The sequence below is a fragment of the Borostomias antarcticus genome (assembly GCF_949987555.1).
Source record: "Borostomias antarcticus genome assembly, chromosome: 17".
Classification (NCBI taxonomy): Eukaryota; Metazoa; Chordata; class Actinopteri; order Stomiiformes; family Stomiidae; genus Borostomias; species Borostomias antarcticus.
Genome location: NC_140250.1, coordinates 9,962,855 through 9,988,846, shown reverse-complemented (window position 1 = coordinate 9,988,846; position 25,992 = coordinate 9,962,855). Strand labels below are relative to the sequence as shown.

Genomic DNA, 25,992 nt, shown 5'->3' with positions numbered 1-25,992 from the left:
AGGCCACCGTGCCACTACACTTGTGATGAGCATGTCGGCGTCACATATGATTTGGGTATTTATAGTGTGCACATTTTTGCGATTCACATAGACGTATTCATTCACTGATGGTGCCCTTATCAATATGTGGGTGCAGTCGCCATCGCCGTCACCTCTTTGGAGTTCTATCTCGGCCAGTAGGCCGAGTAGCGCCGAATTCATTTAGGCTCACATTACGCACAGGAGGACTATCATTTATATGCTTACCAAACAGCAAACAGGTCCACATGATCACATATTAATGACAATCTAATTGGTCAATTATTGCCGTTTGATGGAGTGCCTGCATTAGGTGTGCGCATAGGTTAAGTTTGGGGAACAAATCCATATTGGACCATTAATGAGCCGGTTAGAGGATACGATCTTGCATTGCGATATATGTTTGTGCTGAATTGGGCTATTAGCTTACATGATTGTGCGTTCATAAACTCTCGCTCTTCTTCTCTCCATCAAACAGTGTAATTCACCGACGCACCACCTGCGTCGCCAGTTCCCCGTGTTCAAAAAGGGTGTAAAAACCCGTCTAAATCGGTACGACAAGTTGAGAGGTGTCCTACAAAAGCGCGTAGAAAGGCGACTAAATATCCGCCCTTTTTGCTTGATAGATCGCGCTGTGGGGGGGGAAGAGGGCGTACGCCTGAAATCGCGGAAAATACAGTGTAAAAGAAGGCGTACCTCAATGATAAATGAGGCCCCTGGACTATTTTGAATCCACAACTTGCTGTGTTATTCAGTTTTCAGTTTCTATGTGTTTTCAGATGTTGTGTAATGTTGTTACTAATGATGTGGTTGGATATTGTGTTTGTAAATATTGGTTTACAATGCAAATGTATGGTTTTTTACAATACAAATTTTCAAAGCCCGTTTTCTCAAAATGAGTTATTTCTCATCTTAGGGACATCAAAACCACCACTTGAGTAGCACCTACATACACACTTACTTTCCAGTTTTGTTCCAATCCATATTCTGAAGGGTTTGGCCAAGGGGGATTTTTAAAATTTCATTCATAGCCTGATTTATATAACAGTTTATCCCTAAAACATGGTGAAAATTGGTCTTTTTATGACTGTTGACAGTATTTTATGATTTCTGAAGCGAATAAAAGATATATCAAAAATCCCCCTTGAACAAAGTTTTGAATAGGGATATGTGAACAAAATGAAACAAGAATTTTGAATCTGGCTTGAACCAGTTAAAAAAATGGATGTCCCGAAATTATGCGAATTAGCGCATATTTAGCGCATACAATGCATAATTTGCATATTTATCCATAAGATTTCAGAAAACTTGTAATACAAAAAAGATGCCCCTTAACGTACCTAACAAACTGGGGGAGTTTGATGGTGATACCTATTAAGGATTTTTTTTTTCCTATTCACCTGGGGTGTCTCCCCTTAAGCATCAACTGTGGTATTACTACATGTGCTAACGTGGATGAATTCATAGCTAATGCATGATTTATGAAGGTTATTCATAATGTCCCATTAATGGTGAGCAGACCATTATCACATACCTTATAAAATATCTTACAGATCATTAGTAAGTCATTTAAAACTGGTTGATTAGTCATGTATAAATTATATAAATAATGATTTGTAAATGATTAACAGACTATAAACAGATGTTTTATAAATTGTTTATTACCAAGGGTTACCAAAACCTTTGTGTGGCCACAGGATAGTTTAATGTAATGACACTGTCAAATTTCACATCCTTTATTCATGTTGCTATCAGGCAAAATCATACGGTGAATATGTAAAATGTAATCTTTTTACATGCTACTTGTATGGATTAATATGTAGAGGATGTATTCACAACTAAAATATGGATAATAAAAAAGACTGGAAATGTGTCTGAATCACAAAAGAAAAAGGAAACACTTTTCAAAGTCTTGAATGGTCTGAAAGGGAAGGCAGGGGAGGGAAGATTTGCACAAAAAGTCTAACTTCCTGTCAATCTAATATGCCAGAGCAAAGACCATTCTACCAAAACAAATGACACGCTGAAGCAGTGTGCAGTTCCTCAGGGTTCCCAATTAGATCTGAAGCGCTTGTCACATGTGAGTGACAACAAAGATAGCCTACAGCTGAAAACTCCTAAAAGAACAGCAGCAAAGAAAGGCACGAATGTGACAGAAAATAAATAAAGAGTGAGTTGCTTGCGCGTCTGACACAGTCAAGGTAGGAGTCGCTGAATGTATCGCCAGTCACTCAAACCAACTTCCCAGTGAATCCTCCAAACACAAACAGTGCGGAGGCTTTTCAAAATTAAACTCTGAGCCGCGCTACAGTTTGTGCAAATGTTTAATCATCTGTCTTGGCATTGAGCAAATAGGATTCATTATTCTTTACAGTGAACAAGATAGCGATGCACTGACACTGAGGTGCCTACAAATGACAGTTTGCTAATGCAAGACTAAACAGTTATTTGCATTAGGAGGAAAGTGCTACAGTTAGTGAATAATAATAATAATAATAATAAGTGAGGTAATGTTGGAAAAGTGATGGGGGCTTTGGAGGATTTCATCGTCAGAAGAACAATATACACTAGTATTTATTTCAGAACATCAGTATAATAAGCATAGCTACAGTATTTGAAGCAAACCGTAAAATACACGTTAATATGTCTTCATCACAAATGTGAGGCCCTGAGTTGGATATTGTCTTTAAGGCACATTTAATCCAGAAAATACAAACTGGATCTTAGTCAGAGCATCACACCAGCAGAAGCCGAAAGGTCGCTGGTTCAAGACCGGGCTGGGCCACTTGACAAGGTGGGATCTTAACTGATGCCTGGACGGCAGTGCCCTAAAGCAAGGCATTTAACCCCAACGCTAGCTAATAACATCCAGGGGTGCTGGTCATACTGGCTGACCCTGTGCTCGACTCAACGGATTTGAACTGCTCAAAGTAGAATGCTCAATCAGGAGTTTTTCTCTGTAATTGAGAAGAGAAATGCAGCAGCTATACTTATCTAAAATAATAAAACAAACAGAAAAAGGCTTGTGGTCAGATAAAACAACACTTGATTAAGTGTAAACTACATAATTAAAACATCCATTATCAAAAACACAACTGGTTTGTCCCCCCACATTTTTTTTTACATTTACCGGCTTACATTTACTGAGAATGACTGAATGCACCCTTTTTTCTTTTTTTAAAGTTAAACAAAACTAAAATGAAATTGACCCCAACCTGAGGTATATTTTAATTGTGTCTGATTTCACACAGAGTGGGGGAGATCTGACAGACATCAGATGCTCTCTGCTGGGGGCGGGGCCTTCATGCGCTCCATTGGCAGCTCATCTGACGTGTCCACTGGGTTGTCGTAGGCCTGAGGACCAGCCTCATCATGCTGGTGCCTCGCAAAGTTGACAAACACCTGGAGAGAAGTAGGGGGAGACAGTCAGACAAACTTCATCAGGGGTAACACACCTGTAGATGGTCTATATCTTCACACAGTAATGGAGCAGACTGAAGACGCTAGTCAAAGACTTGCTGAAGCACCAATTGTCATTTCTGCAGTTTTTTTCCTCTTTGGTTTGAATGAGAGTGAAAAGGATAATAAAGAACTCCAATTCTCAGTTCTGCCCTTTCTAATAGAACAGGACACAGAGTCCCTTATTAAACGTTGCACTTTATTGTCGTAATGCCGATGACCCTTACTGTATGACATACAATGTGGTATTTAATGGTAAAAGCACTGATTCATCACGTAAAAGCACCAACAAAGAAAAACAGGATGAAAATACAATGTTCCGACTGCTTGTTCATTAAATATATGAAGTGACTTTGTGTATACAAGAGAGGTAATGGATAGTGCCAGACTGTATCACAAGTCCCTGAAGAGCCAACGTCTCAAATGTTCCTGGCCAGTAGCGCCAGAGCAAATGATAAGCACTTACGGCTTGACTTTGTTTTACTAACATTGAATAATGGTTTATAGGACTATTACTTTCTCCGCCTGGTCCATTAGTCATCTGCCTATGAAGTATCTATTTCTCAACAGTTACAGCCTATAAACTAATGGGACACAACGCACATAAACACACTGCTGACTTAAAGGGAAAAATGCACACTCTTGTATTATCGTTCTTGGGCTTGCCCGAACATTGAACAGAGAGATTGGAGTGAGAATAATAAATAAATAAACTTTCCCCACTATTACACTCCTCTCTCCTTTTCAAACAAAGTCACAAGCCTCTTCTGATTCTCTTGTGGAATCAAATATGCTCCTCTAACTCACTGTTTAAAGATAAAGCCTGGGACTTCTTTTTCACGTATCATGTTTTATTTCAGAAGAAAGGAATTGTTTCACAAATTTCTCCCAGTATGTCCGGGTGTCAGATAACGTTAATTGGAAGTGTCGTTGGTCAGGGGGAGCTGTAGTACTGCCTGGTACAGTTGGTATGCGATACCTTTGAAAGAGAACCCTTCTGCTCTAGATCCATTTAAAAGACAATTCCCTTAAAATTGAGATACTATGTGCTGGAGACTAATGATGTGCATTTCTCTTTGAAAGCAACAAGGGAAAGTGCGGCGGAAGGCGCAACAACATTGGAATGTCAACTTTCTTGTTGTCTTCCTATTCTCTCGCTTATTGCTCCTAAACTTGTCTGAAATTGCCTGGCCCCGGCTAATCACTGCGTAACAGCTGTAATTAGGGCCCGAGCACTGGCCGTGCGAGGCCCTATTGAATTTCGAAGGATTATTAGGGCCCGAGCACTGGCGGTGCGAGGCCCTATTGAAACTCGAAGGATTATTATTATTAGGGCCCGAGCACTGGCGGTGCGAGGCCCTATTGAATTTCGAAGGATTATTAGGGCCCGAGCACTGGCGGTGCGAGGCCCTATTGAAACTCGAAGGATTATTATTAGGGCCCGAGCACTGGCGGTGCGAGGCCCTATTGAAACTCGAAGGATTATTAGGGCCCGAGCACTGGCGGTGCGAGGCCCTATTGAAATTCGAAGGATTATTGGGGGCCAAGCAGCGAAGCTGCGCAAGCCACCATTGTTCTTGTACCTTTTCTTATTGGGGGCCAAGCAGCGAAGCTGCGCAGGCCACCATTGTTCTTGTACCTTTTCTTAGTATTGGGGGCCAAGCAGCGCAGCGCTGGCACCCATTGTTCTTGTACCTTTTCTTATTGGGGGCCAAGCAGCGCAGCTGCGTAGGCCACCATTAAGTTTCTACCTTTTCATATTATTATTCTTCTGCCATTGGAGTCTATGGCAGCCCATAGAAGCATATGGTAGAAAGTTATGAAAATTGGCACACTCATTCAGGACAGTCCCCTGAGTCTCCTCACCAAGACTCATGTCCACAGCTCGAACCCTCTAGCGCCACCAACGTGTCAAAGTTGGCAATGCTTTTATGCATGTCACTTTTGACCTGTAAGTCTGATTTTGAAAAACGAGGTACCTTTGGAATCCTTGGTTCAAGCCGAGTTCAACGCACCTCATGACGTCATTGTCTGCCATATTGGATTTCCCGCCATTTTGTACTTTGTGTAAAACACTTAAAATGTATCTCCTCCTAGGTTTATTCACCAATCTGCACAAAACGCAGTATGCACAATCTATAGACCGATGTCCACAAAAAACTTACAGGGATTTCTGATTGTCCATTGCGTTCGCTCGTGACAGCCAATCAAAATTGGCAGAAAAGCTGCAAAACAGGAACTGGGGTCATATCTCAGTAATGTTTTAATCTATCAGAACCACATTTAGCACACTCATCCGGTACACACCCATGACATCTGTCACCAAGCCTCATGTTGACATCTCGTGCACTCTAGCGCCACCAGCGTGTCAAAGTTAGAGTTGCGTTTATGCCAGTAACTTTTTAACTGTATGTCCAATCTTCAAAATGATGGTAGCAATGGATTCCCTGGCTCATGCTGAGTTCAAAACACCCCATGGTTTCATTATTACTTCATTTGTTTGATTGCAGAATGCAAGGAACACCTTTTGTCTTCTGCACAATTTCACCACTTTCAGAGTGGTGAAAGGCGCATTTTGGAAAAAGTCACAAATTTTCTAAACTGCCATCCCTCTTCCAATTCTCACAGCTCATATACATTTTATATATCAAAACGTTCACACGACTCTTGGGATTCATAAAATCAAAAAAGCTAAGCCCTCCGATGTATATTTTTCACTGTGTGACAGTTGGAACGACGACTCCCCCCCTCCATTGAAAACAATGGATCCACACTCTAGAAAATGACAGAATCAGTGTTAATGTTTCTAACTCGTCACCTCTCCTACACTTCTGAAGACCGAACGACATATAATACATGGAAATGTTCGCATGATTGTCTGGATTCTGAAGAAGTAAATAGTTGAGCTATGCTATATATACTTTTCGCTGTGTGCCAATTTAAACGACGACACCCCCCCTCTCACTCAACCGAGAGGAAGCGACCCTTCCAGCTGACATTAATTAAGTGCTCAGGACTCAGACTCAGATTGGGATTCAGCTAATAGGGTTAGCAAAGGCTAACATGCCTTGTGGTCTAGGGTGATTTACCTTCTCAACATCCGGCGTAGCACAGTGGTTAGCATGTCGGCTTTGCAAGCAGCAGGTACAGAGATCGAATCCCGTTCCACCATATGTCTGACTTTTGAAATTCTCTGAACTATCCTTGACCCTTGTCAAACATGTCGCCACGTCAGTCTAGCCTTGCACCATTAAGTTTCTACCTTTTCTTATTATTATTCTTCTGCCATTGGAGTCTATGGCAGCCCATAGAAGCATATGGTAGAAAGTTATGAAAATTGGCACACTCATTCAGGACAGTCCCCTGAGTCTCCTCACCAAGACTCATGTCCACAGCTCGAACCCTTTAGCGCCACCAACGTGTCAAAGTTGGCAATGCTTTTATGCATGCAACTTTTGACCTGTAAGTCTGATTTTGAAAAACAAGGTACCTTTGGAATCCTTGGTTCAAGCCAGGTTCAACGCACCTCATGACGTCATTGTCTGCCATATTGGATTTCCCGCCATTTTGTACTTTGTGTAAAGTACAAAATAGACCGATGTCCACAAAAATCTTACAGGGATTTTTGATTGTCCATTGCGTTCGCTCGTGACAGCCAATCAAAATTGGCAGAAAAGCTACAAAACAGGAACTGGGGTCATATCTCAGTAATGTTTTAATCTATCAAAACCACATTTGGCACACTCATCTGGTACACACCCATGACATCTGTCACCAAGCCTCATGTTGACATCTCTTGCACTCTAGCGCCACCAGCGTGTCAAAGTTGGAGTTGCGTTTATGCCAGTAACTTTTTAACTGTATGTCCAATCTTCAAAATTATGGTAGCAATGGATTCCCTGGCTCATGCTGAGTTCAAAACACCCAATGGTTTCATTATTACTTCATTAGTTTGATTGCAGAATGCAAGGAACACTTTTTGTCTTCTGCACAATTTCACCACTTTCAGAGTGGTGAAAGGCGCATTTTGGAAAAAGTCACACATTTTCTAAACTGCCATCCCTCTTCCAATTCTCACAGCTCATACACATATTATATATCAAAACGTTCACACAACTCTTGGGATTCATAAAATCAAAAAAGCTAAGCTCTCCGATGTATATTTTTCACTGTGTGACAGTTGGAACGACGACTCCCCCCCTCCATTGAAAACAATGGATCCACACTCTAGAAAATGACAGAATTATGTTTCTACCTTTTCTTATTATTATCCTTTTTTCTTTCTTTCTTTATTATACTCTTCTGCCATTGGAGTCTATAGCAGCCCATAGAACTGTATGGTAGAAAGTTATGAAATTTGGCACACTGATTCGGGACAGTCCCATGACCCCTCTTACCAAGACCCATGTCCTCAGCTCCTACACTCTAGCGCCACCAACATGTCAAAGTTGGCAATGCATTTATGCACGCCACTTTTGACCCGTAAGTCCAATTTTCAAAATCAAGGTGCCATATGATTCCTTGGCTCAAGCAAAGCTCAAGCAAATTGGATTGTCTGCCATTTTGGATTTAGTGAAAAACACTTAAAATGCTACTCCTCCTATAGATTTTCACCAATCTGCAAAAAAATTAACACACATAATCTGGAGACCAATGTCTACAAAGGATTGATTTGAATTGTTGATATTCCAATGCGTTTGCTTGTGACAGCCAATTGAATTTGGCGACAAAGCCTCCAAACAGGAATTTAAGACATATCGCATAAATGCTTTAATGTATCAAAAGCACATTTAGCAGACTGGTTAGGGACCCTCCCGTGACCTCTGTAACCAAGTCACATGTTGACAAGTTGAGCACTCTAGCGCCACCAATGTGTCAAAGTTGGAGTCACGTTTATGCTTGTAACTTTTGAACCGTTTTGAAGTTTGTTCGATTTTAATGATTCAGGGATCATTGGATTCCTTGCGCCAAGCCGAGTTCAAAACTTACCATGGTTTCATTATTTTTCATTCTCTTGATTGCAGAATGCAAGTTACACTTTTGGTGTTCTGCAAAATTTCACAGATTTTAGAGTGGGGAGAGTGGAAAAATGTCACACATTTTCTAAACTGCCACCCCTCTTCCAATTTGCACAGCGTATACACATATTATATATAAAAATGTTCACATGACTCTTGGGATTTGTAAAATCCAAAAACCTAAGCTCTCTGATGTATAATTTTTTGCCGTGTGACAGTTTGAATGATGACTCCCCCCCTCCATTGAAACCAATGGAGCCATGCTCTAACTTGAAGCAAATGACTGAATCAATGTTGTGTTTCTAACTCGTCACCTCTCCTACACTTTTGAAGACAGAAGGACATATTATACCTCGAAATGTTTGTGTGATTGTCTGGATTCTATAGAAGTAAATAGTTACGCTCTGCTATGTATACTTTTCGCCATGTGCCAATTTAAATGACGACACCACCCCTCTCACTCAATCGAGAGGAAGCAACGGCTGACATGCCTTGTGGACTAGGGCGATTCTCCTTTGCAAGATCAGGCGTAGCACAGTGGATAGCAAGTCGGCCTTGCAAGCAGCAGGTACTGAGTTTAAATCTCGTTCAACCCCATGTCAGATTTTCCTCCTATCTGCATGAAACGTGGTAGGCCTACACATAATCTGTAGACCAATCCTAGTCTACAAAGGTTCAATATGAGATTTGGATGCGTTCGCTTGTGACAGCCAGTTGCATTTGGCGACAATGCCGCTAAACAGGAACTTGGGTTGTATCATAAATGCTTTAATAGCATTTAATTTAGGGCCCTTCCACCCTCTGGCCCTTCCAGCTGACATTAATTAAGTGCTCAGGACTCAGACTCAGATTGGGATTCAGCTAATAGGTTAGCGAAGGCTAACATGCCTTGTGGACTAGGGTGATTCACATCTGTAACATCCGGCGTAGCACAGTGGTTAGCATGTTGGCCTTGCAAGCAGCAGGTACAGAGATCGAATCCCGTTCAACCATATGTCTGACTTCCGAAAATCTCGGGCCCATCCTTGACCCTTGTCAAACATGTCACCACGTCAGTCTAGCTGATTCCTTGTCGGCTTGCAGTTAAACTGCTTGGCCCCCACATTCCTGCTTGCAGGTCAGTCTCGCAAGCAGCGAGTTCAGGGTTCGATTCCCGTTCATCCAAAGTGCATTCTTATAATTATTGTAATTATGCTGCTGTGGAAGTCAATGGCAGACAACAGAATCATTGTCGGTCGCTCCTGCCAGTTAAAAGTTGTGAAATTTGGCTCACAGACCAGGGACTCGTGTGCCTATTGTTTAGAGTAAGTAATATGTGTGTATTACAAATGTTTGCCATGTGGGGGAGGCCTCTTACAGTACGGTACATCATATTCATGGGTTTTGTTGTAGAGACGATTATCCAGACAAGCACATACAGTAGAGACAATCACATAGACAAGCTCATACAGTAAAGACAATCACATAGATAATTGCATACAGTAGAGAAAATCAGACGGAAGCACATACAGTAGACAATCACAGACATACAGTACAGCAGAGAACATAACATACAATAGACACAATTACATAGACACAAGCACATACAGTACAGACAATCACATATATTACAATAATGCGCTCCTCTTGTGTAAAATGCAGCAGACGGAACTTGGTTGCGTATTGTTTGCCATGTTCATGGCCGTGTACAAATAGTCAAAGTGGGTAAAGGAAATGCAGTGAGTGGGTGTAGACTTCTGTGGAGTAGGGGAAGGTTTTGAAGATTCAATGGAGTCTAGTTTGTCTGAATGGGAAGGTACAAGTGAAGAAGTGAAGAACACTGGCCAGACTCCTGTTTACCTTCATTGCTATCAGAAGGTAGGCCGTCTTTCGCTGGTGCAGCAAGAAATTCCACTCTAGGCTCCCATTTTGTAGTGTTCACTGACAACAACATTCTCGCAAACTTACAGGAGGTGAACCTGAGAAGCTTGGAGCAACAGTGGGCAGCCAGACTCTACAACTACCACTTCAACATCAAGTTCCAGCCTGACAAAACCAATGTTAATGCTGATGCCCTATCTCGTGTACCTGTGGTTGGAGGAGAGGATGGTGAAGAGGAGGAGATCCTGGCCCTGAAGACTTTTCTGACCGGGGTGGAAAACCCATGCCCAGAAATGCTTAACTCTCCTGTCCAAGTTCACCTAGAAGAAGTGCAGCTGGGCCGAACCCCCTGGAGAATGGAAGGACGCCCAGCAAAAAGATGACATGATTCGCCACATGCTGTTATCCTTGCAGACAGGGAAACCGCCCAGTGCAACAGAAAGGATCGCCCTGCAACGTGACACTCGGCAGATCCTTAAGGAGAGATGGAGGCTGACTCTGTGGGAGGGAGTCTTGCATCAGTGTGTGAGGGACCCCAACACTGCAAACTCCATCTTTCAGCTCGTCCTCCCTACAGCCTTGAAAGAGAAGGTGTGGCAGAATTTCCACGAACGGGCTGGCCACACGGGTGTGGGAAAGACTTTAGCTCTCATCCGCTGCCCACGAGTGTTGAGTATTAGACTAGCCTACTTTTCTTGTTTTATTGAGCTGAATGATTTTCATAGTTTGCAGTGGTTGAGGTTTGCAGTGGTTATAACGTTTGCTGTGTTTACCAAGTCTGCAGTGTAGTTGCAGTCCGACAAACATATCTCTAAAGCCTTCAAAACATCAGTCGTATTTGCTTCATCTTTTGCGTGGTCAGCTTGGCCCCCACAACGCTGCTTGCAGCTTTAATTAGGGCCCGAGCACTGGCGGTGCGAGGCCCTATTGAAACTCGAAGGATTATTATTAGGGCCCGAGCACTGGCGGTGCGAGGCCCTATTGAAACTCGAAGGATTATTAGGGCCCGAGCACTGGCGGTGCGAGGCCCTATTGAAACTCGAAGGATTATTATTCTACCTTCTCCTACCTTCTTCTTCCAAAACAAATGCCTTTTTGACGGCCTAAACATCGATGAAAATGGATTAAACTTTGCAGATACATCAGTCCCGGTGAAAAATTTGATAATTCATGGGTGACGGAAATAGGCGTGGCAAAACGGCTCAAGAGCGCCCCCTGGAAAATTTTAAATGGCGAGCCCCACCTTTCAGTTTGATGTAGGCGAACGAAATTCAGAGGGCATATGTATTTCATCGAGACACACTAAAATGTCTCTTGGAGCTATACCCAACATGCAACAGGAAGTCCGCCATTTTGCTCTTAATGTTCCATTTTACCCTTGTTTTTACCATTTCCATGCCTCGTACTTTAACGAACTCCTCCTGCAGATTTCATCCGATCAACTTCCTATTCGGTCAGCTTCATCTTAAGACCTTTGTGATCAAAAGTTATCAAAAAATTGAGTTTTCACCAAACACCCTTGCCTTGGCGCCCCGCCAAAGTGTGACATTTCGCCATAAAACACGAAGTCCTCATAACTCCTCCATACATTATCCAATTAGTCCGATATCTCTCACGCTTCATGACGGTTCTGTCCTGAACACATCTATGTGTCAGTATTGCGTCATACTTATAGCGCCACCTATTGGTGAAACAGGAAGTCCTCATTACTCCTCCATACATTATCCAATTTGTCCGATATATCTCACGCTTCATGACGGTTCTGTCCTGAACACATCTTTGGGTCAGTATTGCGTCATACTTACAGCGCCACCTATTGGTGAAACAGGAAGTCCTCATAACTCCTGCATACATCATCCGATTTGCACCAAATTGCTGACGCTTCATGAAGGTCACCTTCTGAACGCATCTATGCGTCGGTATTGAGTCACACTTACAGCGCCACCTACTGGTGAAACAGGAAGTACTCATAACTCCTACATATGTTATCCGATTTACTCCAAATTGCTCATGCTTGATGAAGGTCGCATCTTGAACACTTCTGTAAGTCAGTATTGCGTCATACCTACAGCGCCACCTACTGGTGAAACAGGAAGTCCTAACTCCTACATACATTATCCGATTTACTCAACATTTCTCACGCTTCATCAAGGTACCGTCCTGAACACATCTATGCTTCGGTATTGAGTCACGCTTAGAGCGCCACCTACTGGTGACAGGAAGTTTCTCTCAGTACTGGACACCGAAATAGCACAGCCTTTAACGGCGCCGCACCGCGACGCGCGTGGGGTGCGAGGGCCCGCTCACTGCTGCTCGCAGCCCTAGTTATTCTTCTCCTTCTTCTCCTTCTCCTTCTCCTTTACTCCAAACAAATGCCTTTTAGGCCGCCTGAACATCGATGAAAACGGATGAAACTTTGCAGATACGTCAGTCCCGGTGAAAAATTTGATAATTCATGGGTGACGGAAATGGGCGTGGCAAAACGGCACAAGAGCGCCCCCTGGAAAGTTTAAAATGGCGAGCCCCACCTTTCAATTTTGATGTAGGCTAACGAAATTCGGTGTGCATATGTATTTCATCGAGCCACACTTAAATGTCTCTTGGAGCTATACCCAACATGCAACAGGAAGTCCGCCATTTTGCTCTTAATGTGCCATTTTGTCCTTGTTTTGACCATTTCCATGCCTCGTACTTCGACGAACTCCTCCTACAGATTTCATCCGATCAACTTCATATCGGGTCAGCTTCATCTTAAGACCTTTGTGATCAAAAGTTATCAAAAAAATTGAGTTTTCACCAAACACCCTTGCCGTGGCGCCCTGCCAAAGTTTGACATTTCGCCATAAAACACGAAGTCCTCATAACTCCTCCATACATTATCCAATTTGTCCGATATATCTCACGCTTCATGACGGTTCTGTCCTGAACACATCTATGTGTCAGTATTGCGTCATACTTATAGCGCCACCTATTGGTGAAACAGGAAGTCCTCATAACTCCTCCATACATTATCCAATTTGTCCGATATATCTCACGCTTCATGACGGTTCTGTCCTGAACACATCTATGTGTCAGTATTGCGTCATACTTATAGCGCCACCTATTGGTGAAACAGGAAGTCCTCATAACTCCTCCATACATTATCCAATTTGTCCGATATATCTCACGCTTCATGACGGTTCTGTCCTGAACACATCTTTGGGTCAGTATTGCGTCATACTTATAGCGCCACCTATTGGTGAAACAGGAAGTCCTCATAACTCCTGCATACATCATCCGATTTGCACCAAATTGCTGACGCTTCATGAAGGTCACCTTCTGAACGCATCTATGCGTCGGTATTGAGTCACACTTACAGCGCCACCTACTGGTGAAACAGGAAGTACTCATAACTCCTACATATGTTATCCGATTTACTCCAAATTGCTCATGCTTGATGAAGGTCGCATCTTGAACACTTCTGTAAGTCAGTATTGCGTCATACCTACAGCGCCACCTACTGGTGAAACAGGAAGTCCTAACTCCTACATACATTATCCGATTTACTCAACATTTCTCACGCTTCATCAAGGTACCGTCCTGAACACATCTATGCTTCGGTATTGAGTCACGCTTAGAGCGCCACCTACTGGTGACAGGAAGTTTCTCTCAGTACTGGACACCGAAATAGCACAGCCTTTAACGGCGCCGCACCGCGACGCGCGTGGGGTGCGAGGGCCCGCTCACTGCTGCTCGCAGCCCTAGTTATTCTTCTCCTTCTTCTCCTTCTCCTTCTCCTTTACTCCAAACAAATGCCTTTTAGGCCGCCTGAACATCGATGAAAACGGATGAAACTTTGCAGATACGTCAGTCCCGGTGAAAAATTTGATAATTCATGGGTGACGGAAATGGGCGTGGCAAAACGGCACAAGAGCGCCCCCTGGAAAGTTTAAAATGGCGAGCCCCACCTTTCAGTTTGATGTAGGCTAACGAAATTCGGTGGGCATATGTATTTCATCGAGCCACACTTAAATGTCTCTTGGAGCTATACCCAACATGCAACAGGAAGTCCGCCATTTTGCTCTTAATGTGCCATTTTGTCCTTGTTTTGACCATTTCCATGCCTCGTACTTCGACGAACTCCTCCTACAGATTTCATCCGATCAACTTCATATCGGGTCAGCTTCATCTTAAGACCTTTGTGATCAAAAGTTATCAAAAAAATTGAGTTTTCACCAAACACCCTTGCCGTGGCACCCTGCCAAAGTTTGACATTTCGCCATAAAACACGAAGTCCTCATAACTCCTCCATACATTATCCAATTTGTCCGATATATCTCACGCTTCATGACGGTTCTGTCCTGAACACATCTATGTGTCAGTATTGCGTCATACTTATAGCGCCACCTATTGGTGAAACAGGAAGTCCTCATAACTCCTCCATACATTATCCACTTTGTCCGATATATCTCACGCTTCATTACGGTTCTGTCCTGAACACATCTATGTGTCAGTATTGCGTCATACTTATAGCGCCACCTATTGGTGAAACAGGAAGTCCTCATAACTCCTCCATACATTATCCAATTTGTCCGATATATCTCACGCTTCATGACGGTTCTGTCCTGAACACATCTATGTGTCAGTATTGCGTCATACTTATAGCGCCACCTATTGGTGAAACAGGAAGTCCTCATAACTCCTCCATACATTATCCAATTTGTCCGATATATCTCACGCTTCATGACGGTTCTGTCCTGAACACATCTATGTGTCAGTATTGCGTCATACTTATAGCGCCACCTATTGGTGAAACAGGAAGTCCTCATAACTCCTCCATACATTATCCAATTTGTCCGATATATCTCACGCTTCATGACGGTTCTGTCCTGAACACATCTATGTGTCAGTATTGCGTCATACTTATAGCGCCACCTATTGGTGAAACAGGAAGTCCTCATAACTACTACATACATTATCCAATTTGTCTGATATATCTCACGCTTCATGACGGTTCTGTCCTGAACACATTTATGTGTCAGTATTGCGTCATACTTATAGCGCCACCTATTGGTGAAACAGGAAGTCCTCATAACTCCTCCATACATTATCCGATTTGTCCGATATATCTCACGCTTCATGAAGGTTCTGTCCTGAACACATCTATGTGTCAGTATTGCGTCATACTTATAGCGCCACCTATTGGTGAAACAGGAAGTCCTCATAACTCCTACATACATTATCCAATTTGTCCGATATATCTCACGCTTCATGACGGTTCTGTCCTGAACACATCTTTGTGTCAGTATTGCGTCATACTTATAGCGCCACCTATTGGTGAAACAGGAAGTCCTCATAACTCCTGCATACATCATCCGATTTACACCAAATTGCTGACGCTTCATGAAGGTCACCTTCTGAACACATCTGTGCATCGGTATTGAAGGTCACATCTTGAACACTTCTGTAAGTCAGTATTGCGTCATACCTACAGCGCCACCTACTGGTCAAACAGGAAGTACTCATAACTCCTACATACGTTATCCGATTTACTCAACATTTCTCACGCTTCATCAAGGTACCCTCCTGAACACATCTATGCTTCGGTATTGAGTCACGCTTAGAGCGCCACCTACTGGTGACAGGAAGTTTCTCTCAGTGCTGCACACCGAAATAGCACACCCTTTAACGGCGCCAAATCCCGACACGCGTGGGGTGCGAGGGCCCGCTCACTGCTGCTCGCAGCCATAGTTCTCCTTCTTCTTCTCCCCAAACAAATGCCTTTTTGGCGGCCTAAACATCGATGAAAACGGATGAAACTTGGCAGATACATCAGTCCCGGTGAAAATCGGATATTTCATTGGTGACGGAAATGGGCGTGGCAAAACGGCTCAAGAGCGCCCCCTGGAAAGTTTAAAATGGCGAGCCCCACCTTTCAGTTTGATGTAGGCGAACGAAATTCGGTGGGCATATGTATTTCATCGAGCCACACTAAAATGTCTCTTGGAGCTATACCCAACATGCAACAGGAAGTCCGCCATTTTGCTTTTAATGTGCCATTTTGTCCTTGTTTTGACCATTTCCATGCCTCGTACTTCGACGAACTCCTCCTACAGATTCCATCCGATCAACTTCATATCGGGTCAGCTTCATCTTAAGACCTTTGTGATCAAAAGTTATCAAAAAAATTGAGTTTTCACCAAACACCCTTGCCGTGGCGCCCCGCCAAAGTTTGACATTTTGCCATAAAACACGAAGTCCTGATAACTCCTCCATACATTATACAATTTGTCCGATATATCTCACGCATCATGACAGTTCTGTCCTGAACACATCTATGTGTCAGTATTGCGTCATACTTATAGCGCCACCTATTGGTGAAACAGGAAGTCCTCATAACTCCTCCATACATTATCCGATTTGTCCGATATATCTCACGCTTCATGAAGGTTCTGTCCTGAACACATCTATGTGTCAGTATTGCGTCATACTTATAGCGCCACCTATTGGTGAAACAGGAAGTCCTCATAACTCCTACATACATTATCCAATTTGTCCGATATATCTCACGCTTCATGACGGTTCTGTCCTGAACACATCTTTGTGTCAGTATTGCGTCATACTTATAGCGCCACCTATTGGTGAAACAGGAAGTCCTCATAACTCCTGCATACATCATCCGATTTACACCAAATTGCTGACGCTTCATGAAGGTCACCTTCTGAACACATCTATGCATCGGTATTGAGTCACACTTACAGCGCCACCTACTGGTGAAACAGGAAGTACTCATAACTCCTACATACGTTATCCGATTTGCTCCAAATTGCTCATGCTTGATGACGGTCACATCTTGAACACATCTGTAAGTCAGTATTGCGTCATACCTACAGCGCCACCTAATGGTGAAACACGAAGTCCTCATAACTCCTACATACATTATCCGATTTACTCCAAATCGCTCACGCTTGATGAAGGTCGCGTCCTGAACACATCTGTAGATCAGTATTGAGTCCTACTTATAGCGCCGCCTACAGGTCAAGCAGGAAGTCATCATAACTCCTACATGCATTGTCCGATTTACTCAACATTTCTCAGGCTTCATCAAGGTACTGTCCTGAACACAACTATGCATCGGTATTGAGTCACGCCTAGAGCGCCACCTACTGGTGACAGGAAGTTTCTCTCAGTACTGCACACCGAAATAGCACAGCCTTTAACGGCGCAGCACCCCGACACGCGTGGGGTGCGAGGGCCCGCTCACTGCTGCTCGCAGCACTAGTTAGGGCCCGAGCACTGGCGGTGCGAGGCCCTATTGAATTTCGAAGGATTATTAGGGCCCGAGCACTGGCGGTGCGAGGCCCTATTGTATTTCGAAGGATTATTAGGGCCCGAGCACTGGCGGTGCGAGGCCCTATTGAATTTCGAAGGATTATTAGGGCCCGAGCACTGGCGGTGCGAGGCCCTATTGTATTTCGAAGGATTATTATTCTCCTACCTTCTCCTTCTTCTTCTTCTTCTCCCCAAACAAATGCCTTTTTGGCGGCCTAAACATCGATGAAAACGGATGAAACTTTGCAGATACATCAGTCCCGGTGAAAAACGGATATTTCATTGGTGACGGAAATGGGCGTGGCAAAACGGCTCAAGAGCGCCCCCTGGAAAATTTAAAATGGCGAGCCCCACCTTTCAGTTTGATGTAGACGAACGAAATTCGGTGGGCATATGTAGTTCATCGAGACACACTAAAATGTCTCTTGGACCTATACCCAATATGCAACAGGAAGTCCGCCATTTTGCTCTTAATGTGCCATTTTGTCCTTGATTTGACCATTTCCATGCCTCGTACTTCGACGAACTCCTCCTACAGATTTCATCCAATCAACTTCATATCGGGTCAGCTTCATCTTAAGACCTTTGTGATCAAAAGTTATCAACAAAATTGAGTTTTCACCAAACACCCTTGCCGTGGCGCCCCGCCAAAGTTTTACATTTCGCCATAAAACACGAAGTCCTCATAACTCCTCCATACATTATCTAATTTGTCCGATATATCTCACGCTTCATGACGGTTCTGTCCTGAACACATCTATGTGTCAGTATTGCGTCATACTTATAGCGCCACCTATTGGTGAAACAGGAAGTCCTCATAACTCCTCCATACATTATCCAATTTGTCCGATATATCTCACGCTTCATGACGGTTCTGTCCTGAACACATCTATGTGAATGTTTTGCATCATACTTATAGCGCCACCTATTGGTGAAACAGGAAGTCCTCATAACTCCTGCATACATCATCCGATTTGCACCAAATTGCTGACGCTTCATGAAGGTCACCTTCTGAACACATCTATGCGTCGGTATTGAGTCACACTTACAGCGCCACCTACTGGTGAAACAGGAAGTCCTCATAACTCCTCCATACATTATCCAATTCGTCCGATATATCTCACGCTTCATGAAGGTTCTGTCCTGAACACATCTATGTGTCAGTATTGCGTCATACTTATAGCGCCACCTATTGGTAAAACAGGAAGTGCTCATAACTCCTACATACATTATCCAATTTGTCCCATATATCTCACGCTTCATGACGGTTCTGTCCTGAACACATCTTTGTGTCAGTATTGCGTCATACGTATAGCGCCACCTATTGGTGAAACAGGAAGTCCTCATAACTCCTCCATACATTATCCAATTCGTCCGATATATCTCACGCTTCATGAAGGTTCTGTCCTGAACACATCTATGTGTCAGTATTGCGTCATACTTATAGCGCCACCTATTGGTGAAACAGGAAGTCCTCATAACACCTGCATACATCATTCGATTTGCACCAAATTGCTGACGCTTCATGAAGGTCACCCTCTGAACACATCTATGCGTCGATATTGAGTCACACTTACAGCGCCACCTACTGGTGAAACAGGAAGTACTCATAACTCCTACATACGTTATCCGATTTACTCCAAATTGCTCAGGGTTGATGAAGGTCACGTCCTGAACACATCAGTAAGTCAGTATTGAGTCATACTTATAGCGCCGCCTACAGGTCAAGCAGGAAGTCATCATAACTCCTACATACATTGTCCGATTTACACAACATTTCTCACACTTCATCAAGGTACCGTCCTGAACACATTTATGCATCAGTATTGAGTCACGGTTAGAGCGCCACCTACTGGTGAATGGAAGGTTCTCTCAGTACAGGACACCGAAATAGCACAGCCTTTAATGGCGCCGCACCCCGACATGCGTGGGGTGCGAGGGCCCGCTCAATGCTGCTCGCAGCCCTAGTTATTATTATTCTCCTTCTCCTTCTTCTCCCCAAACAAATGCCTTTTTGGCGGCCTAAACATTGATGAAAACGGATGAAACTTTGCAGATACGTCAGTTCCGGTGAAATATTTGATATTTCATGGGTGACGGAAATGGGCGTGGCAAAACGGCTCAAGAGCGCCCCCTGGAAAATGTAAAATGGCAAGCCCCACCTTTCAGTTTGATGTAGGCTAACGAAATTCGGTGGGCATATGTATTTCATCGAGCCACACTTAAATGTCTCTTGGAGCTATACCCAACATGCAACAGGAAGTCCGCCATTTTGCTCTTAATGTGCCATTTTGTCCTTGTTTTGACCATTTCCATGCCTCGTACTTCGACGAACTCCTCCTACAGATTTCATCCGATCAACTTCATATCGGGTCAGCTTCATCTTAAGACCTTTGTGATCAAAAGTTATCAAAAAAAATTAGTTTTCACCAAACACCCTTGCCGTGGCGCCCCGCCAAATTTTGACATTTCGCCATAAAACACGAAGTCCTCATAACTCCTCCATACATTATCCGATTGAACGGGCGCACTTCAATCTGGCCTACCTACGACTGCATTTCCGTGTTCTTAAATCCTGTTCTTAGATAAGAACAAATCCTAGATAAGAAACCATTCAGGAATGCCAGAATTGTCCCGGGAACTTCGTAAGTGGAGTTAAGAAGAAATTTCTTCTTAACTTCTTCTTAACTGCGTTCAGGAATGAGGTCCATTGTGTTTACTGGGTTACCAGAGAAGGAGGGCAAGGACTGTGAAACAGTCTTAGGGAGTTTATGTCAGACCAGCTTAGCCTGCCTACGGCAACTGTTCAGGGTATCACATTCTCTCGGGTGCATAGAATGGGAAGACCCTCAAAGGACAGACCCCGTGCAATTGTGGCTCGTTTCGAACACTATAAGCATAAGGAGCTTGTCAAGGGGATGGGCAGAGAGCTGAGAACACCACCTTTGGCATGAACAACCAATTCCCTCCTGAAATAAATGACAGGCGTAAAGTACTTATCTCTATCATGAAAGAACATCGAAGCCAAAGCAGACACGTCGCCCTGGTAGTCAACAGACTGTACATCAACAACCAACTTTTCAGACTCCAGCATCACACCCTGGTTATTTTAATGTCAAGGTGCATGAACTTATTTCATGATTAGTCTTTTTATTTCATGACTGGTAGGCCTACCGATGCTTCCTGCATTAAGTTAGGCCTGCAAAAGGGTTTGGTGGTAGCTCATGTCAATGTATGCAGCCTGCGAAATTAGTGTTACGAACTAGAATGTACAGCCAAAGTTAATGAGATTAACATCTTTGCTGTATCTGAAACTCACCTTGATAACTCATTCTCTGATTCCGCTGTAACTATTGAAGGCTTTTCTATTTTTAGAAAAGACAGAAATGTGTTTGGCGGGGGCGTGGCGTTATATGTTCAGAATCAATTACCTGTCAAAATTAGAAATTATCTGATGAAGGATAACATGGAAGCTATATCAATCCATCAATCAATCAAAGCTTTATTTTCTATAGCGCATTTCATACCCAGAGGCAACACAATGCGCTTTACAGAGAACAAGTGAGGTGGGCATACGTCCCACCTCTACATATTCCAGAGGGAAGCAAAAAAACAGTATCACCCGGGGGCCAGAAATGTGTGCAGGTCTACCTACCCCATCTTAAACCAATTCTAGTATGCTGTTTCTACAGACCTCCCAGTGCAGATGCTGCATATGTTAATGATTTATGTGATATGTTCAACAGGATATCGGATGAGAATAGAGAAATCTTCTTACTTGGGGATATGAATGTTGATTGGTTGGAACAGTCAGATCCAAATAAGAATAAGGTTCTATCTATATTGAATGCATGTAATCTATCCAAAATTGTCAATCGTCCAACTAGGATAAGTATAGGCAAGGATGGGAGCATCTCATCTACCGCCGCTGGTAATTTGGTCCTCAAATGCAAATGCAAAGGTCATTTTTCATTTTTTTACATATTATGAAAGTGCAGATTGTAAGCTTTCAAATGAGGTCTCATACATTGAAATCTGAACATAGTTGAAGAAGATATGCATAGCTGAGAATTCCTCCTCCAAAGTTCTCCAACATTTTCACACCTCTGACTGCCAGGTAATGGGCGTGAACAATAGCCTGGTAACCCCACCCCCAGCCACTCCCCCACCGGACGATCTGTCATTATCTGTCAGAGTGGCTGTCAACTTGGGGTATTAACTGAGAGTGGCTGCCAAGTGGGGTGCTCTCTCACTGATGAACCCACACTCTTTGAGTCAGTATTAATCTTGTTCTTAACTGCATTCACAACACAATATAAGATGAAGTTCAAATTTAACGTTCTTTATTGTCACATACATGATATAAAGTACAAGCATAAGTAGTAAAGTGTACAAAAAAAGGCAACAGTCTAAGTGTTAAAGTGTACAGTCAGTTGTCTGTTTTATAGACAAGGTGCATAGTGTTCATTGTGATCAAGTGTACAACAAAGTAATAACAGTCCCCAGCTCAATACTCAAGGTAATAACAACAGTTCTCAGCTCAGTATTCAATATTCTGACAATGCAGTCTGTGCAAGTGTGGGCAAGTCTGTGCAAGAGAACAAGTAACGCTTCAGTATACAAACAGGAAAAGGCTGTGGCCTTTCTCCTGCAGTGCTGTCCGTCCTGATGATCTGCAGTGAATCTACAAGCGGACAGTCTTGTTCTGAGCTGCTGTGGAGTTTGGTGGGGGACATGTGACGTCTCGTCCCTCATCAGAACAGAACTCTCTGATCTTGTCAAAGAGATACGTCTGTCTGGCCATGTCCAGTCCGGGTGGGGCTTGCACAAGAAGACCTTCTCTGGGGGGCAGGACATCAGGCTTGCGCAGCAGCTGAAACTCGACTGCCGGTGCATCACGGTGTTCTCTGGCCACAACCATGCCAGGTCTCTCAGCATCAAAACTGCAATAGAATAGAAGGAAGAAAGTACATTAAACTATTGCCCACAGTACTTGCACTCCAAATAGATGAAATAGTACCAGAGTGTGTTGATTAAATAGACTAGCTAATGCATGATAGGATGAACGTATTCTCACCTGTTGTGCAAAAAAAAAAATGCTGTAGTTCATAGTGATCTTCTTGCTGGCTGATATGGAGGGGCCAAGGGAGAGCTGCAAATCCTCACTTTTTGCTCATCCTGTAACCAAAACAAAAAACAAAGGTGTCAGACTACCATACCTCTCATGCTCTCTCATTCTGTTTCTCTCTATAATATAGCTACCTAGCTAGATATTAGCTGCCTCGCTGGCTAGTTTAGGAACAAAGGGCTAGCTCACTAACTATAGCCATGTCCCTGTGCTAGGCAGCTGGCTAGATATTAGCTGCCTTGCTGGCTAGTTTAGGAACAAAGGGATAGCTCACTAGCTATAGCCATGTCCCTGTGCTAGGCAGCTGGCTAGTTTAGGAACGAAGGGACAGCTCAGCTAACTAGCATGTTAGCTAACGTCAGCTAGCTAGCCTTAGTTAGTTAGTGCTAGTGCCTTTGTTATGCTAGCTAGACTTAGTCACTTAGAAAGGAGCTACTGCTAAACGACTAAAGTTAATTTAATGTACACAGCACAGATAGTATAAAGATCAGCTTACCCCAAAGCAAAGCAGAATGCTTGGCGGCAGACAACAGTGGTGTGAATCTGGAACTTTCGCTTGGTAGCAACTTGCTTTGTTGATACAGTCATCTCTGTATCACAGGTCATCAAGAATAAAACTCTGTGTACGAACGAGTCCTGTTCTGCTGGAGTTTTAGCTGCTCTTAAAACTCTTTCCATGTCCTGGATGCCATCTCCGTCTTCTCTTTAGCAAAAGCTGTAGCATCCATGGTTAAACTTGGGACTGAATGTAAACAAAGCCGGCGTGTTGGGGAAGGGTGGGAGGCGGAGAACCCGGAAGCAATAGCCAATGAAACCAAATCATGCTAATCGATCTGCCCGCCCCCAAACCCGACTCGAAATCAGCTAAAAACGAGCTTAATTTGCAGACTAATTATACGTATTTCGTGAACCTAAAACTGTTGTCTGTTATAGTAAGTGGGTTCTTCACAACTTCAACTTTGGTAATACAAAAACCCCCGAAAAAAAAAGTTTTTTTTATTTATTTTGCCCCCTTGCACATTTCGGGGTTTGCCGAGTTGCGGACCAAATCACCAGCCGCTGTCACATATTTACACGAATGCACCAGGCCAATGCTCCAAGGCAGTCTCGGTTCCTGTAGGTTTTAGTGACCACAACATTATAGCAGTCACGAGAACAACAAAGGTTCCCAAGCCTAAAGCTAAAATCATTGTCTCACGGTCATATAAGAATTTTAATTTAGAAGGTTTTATTAATTAAATGTCAGGTATAAACTGGAACGAGGTTTGTAGTGAGGATGACCCTGAGGCTGGACTGGATTTATTTATGTTGAGATACATGTGTGTAGCATATAAACATGCACCTTTAAAAAAGTTCACAGTCAAAAACAAGTCTGCCCCATGGATAGATAGAAGCTTAAGAATGTTGATGAAGGAGAGAGATTTAGCTAAAAAAGTTTCAGTGAGTTCCAGTTTTGTTGACGATAGGAAAAAGTACTGTTCTTTATGAAACATGTTACAAAGTTGAACAAGGTGAAAAAGAGGGAGTATTTTAAGTCCAATGTCTCTACACCTGTAGTTGAATCAAATGGAAATGTACTAACCAAACCATGTGATATTGCTAACCATTTTAATGACTTTTATGTGGGTAAGATAACCAAGCTCAGGGAGGGTATGCACAACGCAAACAACACTAAATCAAAAGACATCATTAAGAACACCATAATGAAAGTCAAATGGTGTAAATTTGATTTTAAACAGGTTGAAGTTAGGGAGATTGAAAGTCTACTCCATACTCTTCCTGGAAGTAAGTCAGCTGGCACAGATAACATCGATAGCAAATTATTGAAAATGACTGCTAGCATCATATCTATTCCTGTCTGTCATATTATTAATATATGTTTACAAGAGGGACTATGTCCAAAGATATGGAAGGCGAAGAAAGGTTACTCCTTTACCAAATGACACCAAATCAGTTTTCAATGAGGGAAACTCCAGATATATAAGCATTTTACCAGTCTTCTGCAAAATCATGGAAAAGTGTGTTTTTGTACAAATCCATGACTATTTCCAGATGAACAGACTGGCACGCAGTCTGCATATAGTAAATAAGTAAGTAAGTAAAATTTTATTAGGTGTGCTAGCTTGCAGAAGCTAGCCCAACTTGTGATATTCCCACTATTTCTTTCTTTCTTTCTTTCTTTCTTATTAGGTGGGCTAGCTTGCAGAAGCTAGCCCAACTTGTGATATTCCCACTATTTCTTTCTTTCTTTCTTTCTTTCTTTCTTTCTTTCTTTCTTTCTTTCTTTCTTTCTTTCTTTCTTTCTTTCTTATTAGGTGGGCTAGCTTGCAGAAGCTAGCCCAACTTGTGATATTCCCACTATTTCTTTCTTTATTTCTTTATTTCTTTCTTTCTTTCTTTCTTTCTTTCTTTCTTTCTTTCTTATTATTATTCTCCCCGCTTTTTTGAACCTTAACTAGTTCTTCATACTTTGTGCTAGAAACCTCATTCAAACTTTAAAATGTTCATGACGTTCAGCTCTTGAACGGATCCATTCAGATTTTTGATATTTTTTATAGTTTTTTAGAAATTTAACTTTTAAAACAATTTTTTGTCCCATTGAAACTGCTTGAAACTGCTTTTGGAATGTTCAGAAACTTTATGTTTTTAGAGTGGTGGCAGCAGTTGCTTTGAAATTATTCACACATTTTGTAAACTGCTGGCACTCCTACAGTTTTGAAAGCTCACACACATATTATACATCAAAACATTCACACAACTGTGCTGATTCGTACAATGTAAGTATCTAAGCAGTGTGACTTATAGTTTTCGCTGTATGACGATTTGTTCGGCAACTGCGCTCCTCATTGAAACGTATGGCAACGCACTCTAGCTTTTGAGCTGCTAATTTTGCATTTTTACTCTTTTTCTAACTTGTCGCTTTACCTACAGTTTTAACAGCTCATACACATATTATATATTGAAACGTTCCCATAACTGTGCTGATTCGTACAATGTAAGTATCTAAGCCGTGTGACTTATAGTTTTCGCTGTATGACGATTTGTTCGGCAACTGCGCTCTCAATTGAAACGTATGGGCCCACACTACCTTTTGAGCTGCTAATTTTGCATTTTTACCCTTTTTCTAACTCGTCGCCATGCCTACAGCATTTAAGCTACACGGACATATCATATATGTTCAGCATTTTCTCAGGATTC

The 25,992-nt window shown here is 42.7% G+C and overlaps 1 protein-coding gene across 1 annotated transcript in view; it reads right to left on the bottom strand.

Moving 5' to 3' along the window:
• Window positions 1–3,291: 3,291 nt before the first annotated feature.
• The window catches only part of LOC311320254 (phospholipid-transporting ATPase ABCA1), a gene marked incomplete at both ends in the record, with an annotated part of 445,813 nt that continues 423,112 nt past the window's right edge, over window positions 3,292–25,992 (bottom strand). Inside the window, one exon of the mRNA XM_084451987.1 lies at window positions 3,292–3,420. Within this exon, the coding sequence (XP_084308113.1) occupies window positions 3,292–3,420 (129 nt within the window). The remainder of the gene's footprint in view (window positions 3,421–25,992) is intronic.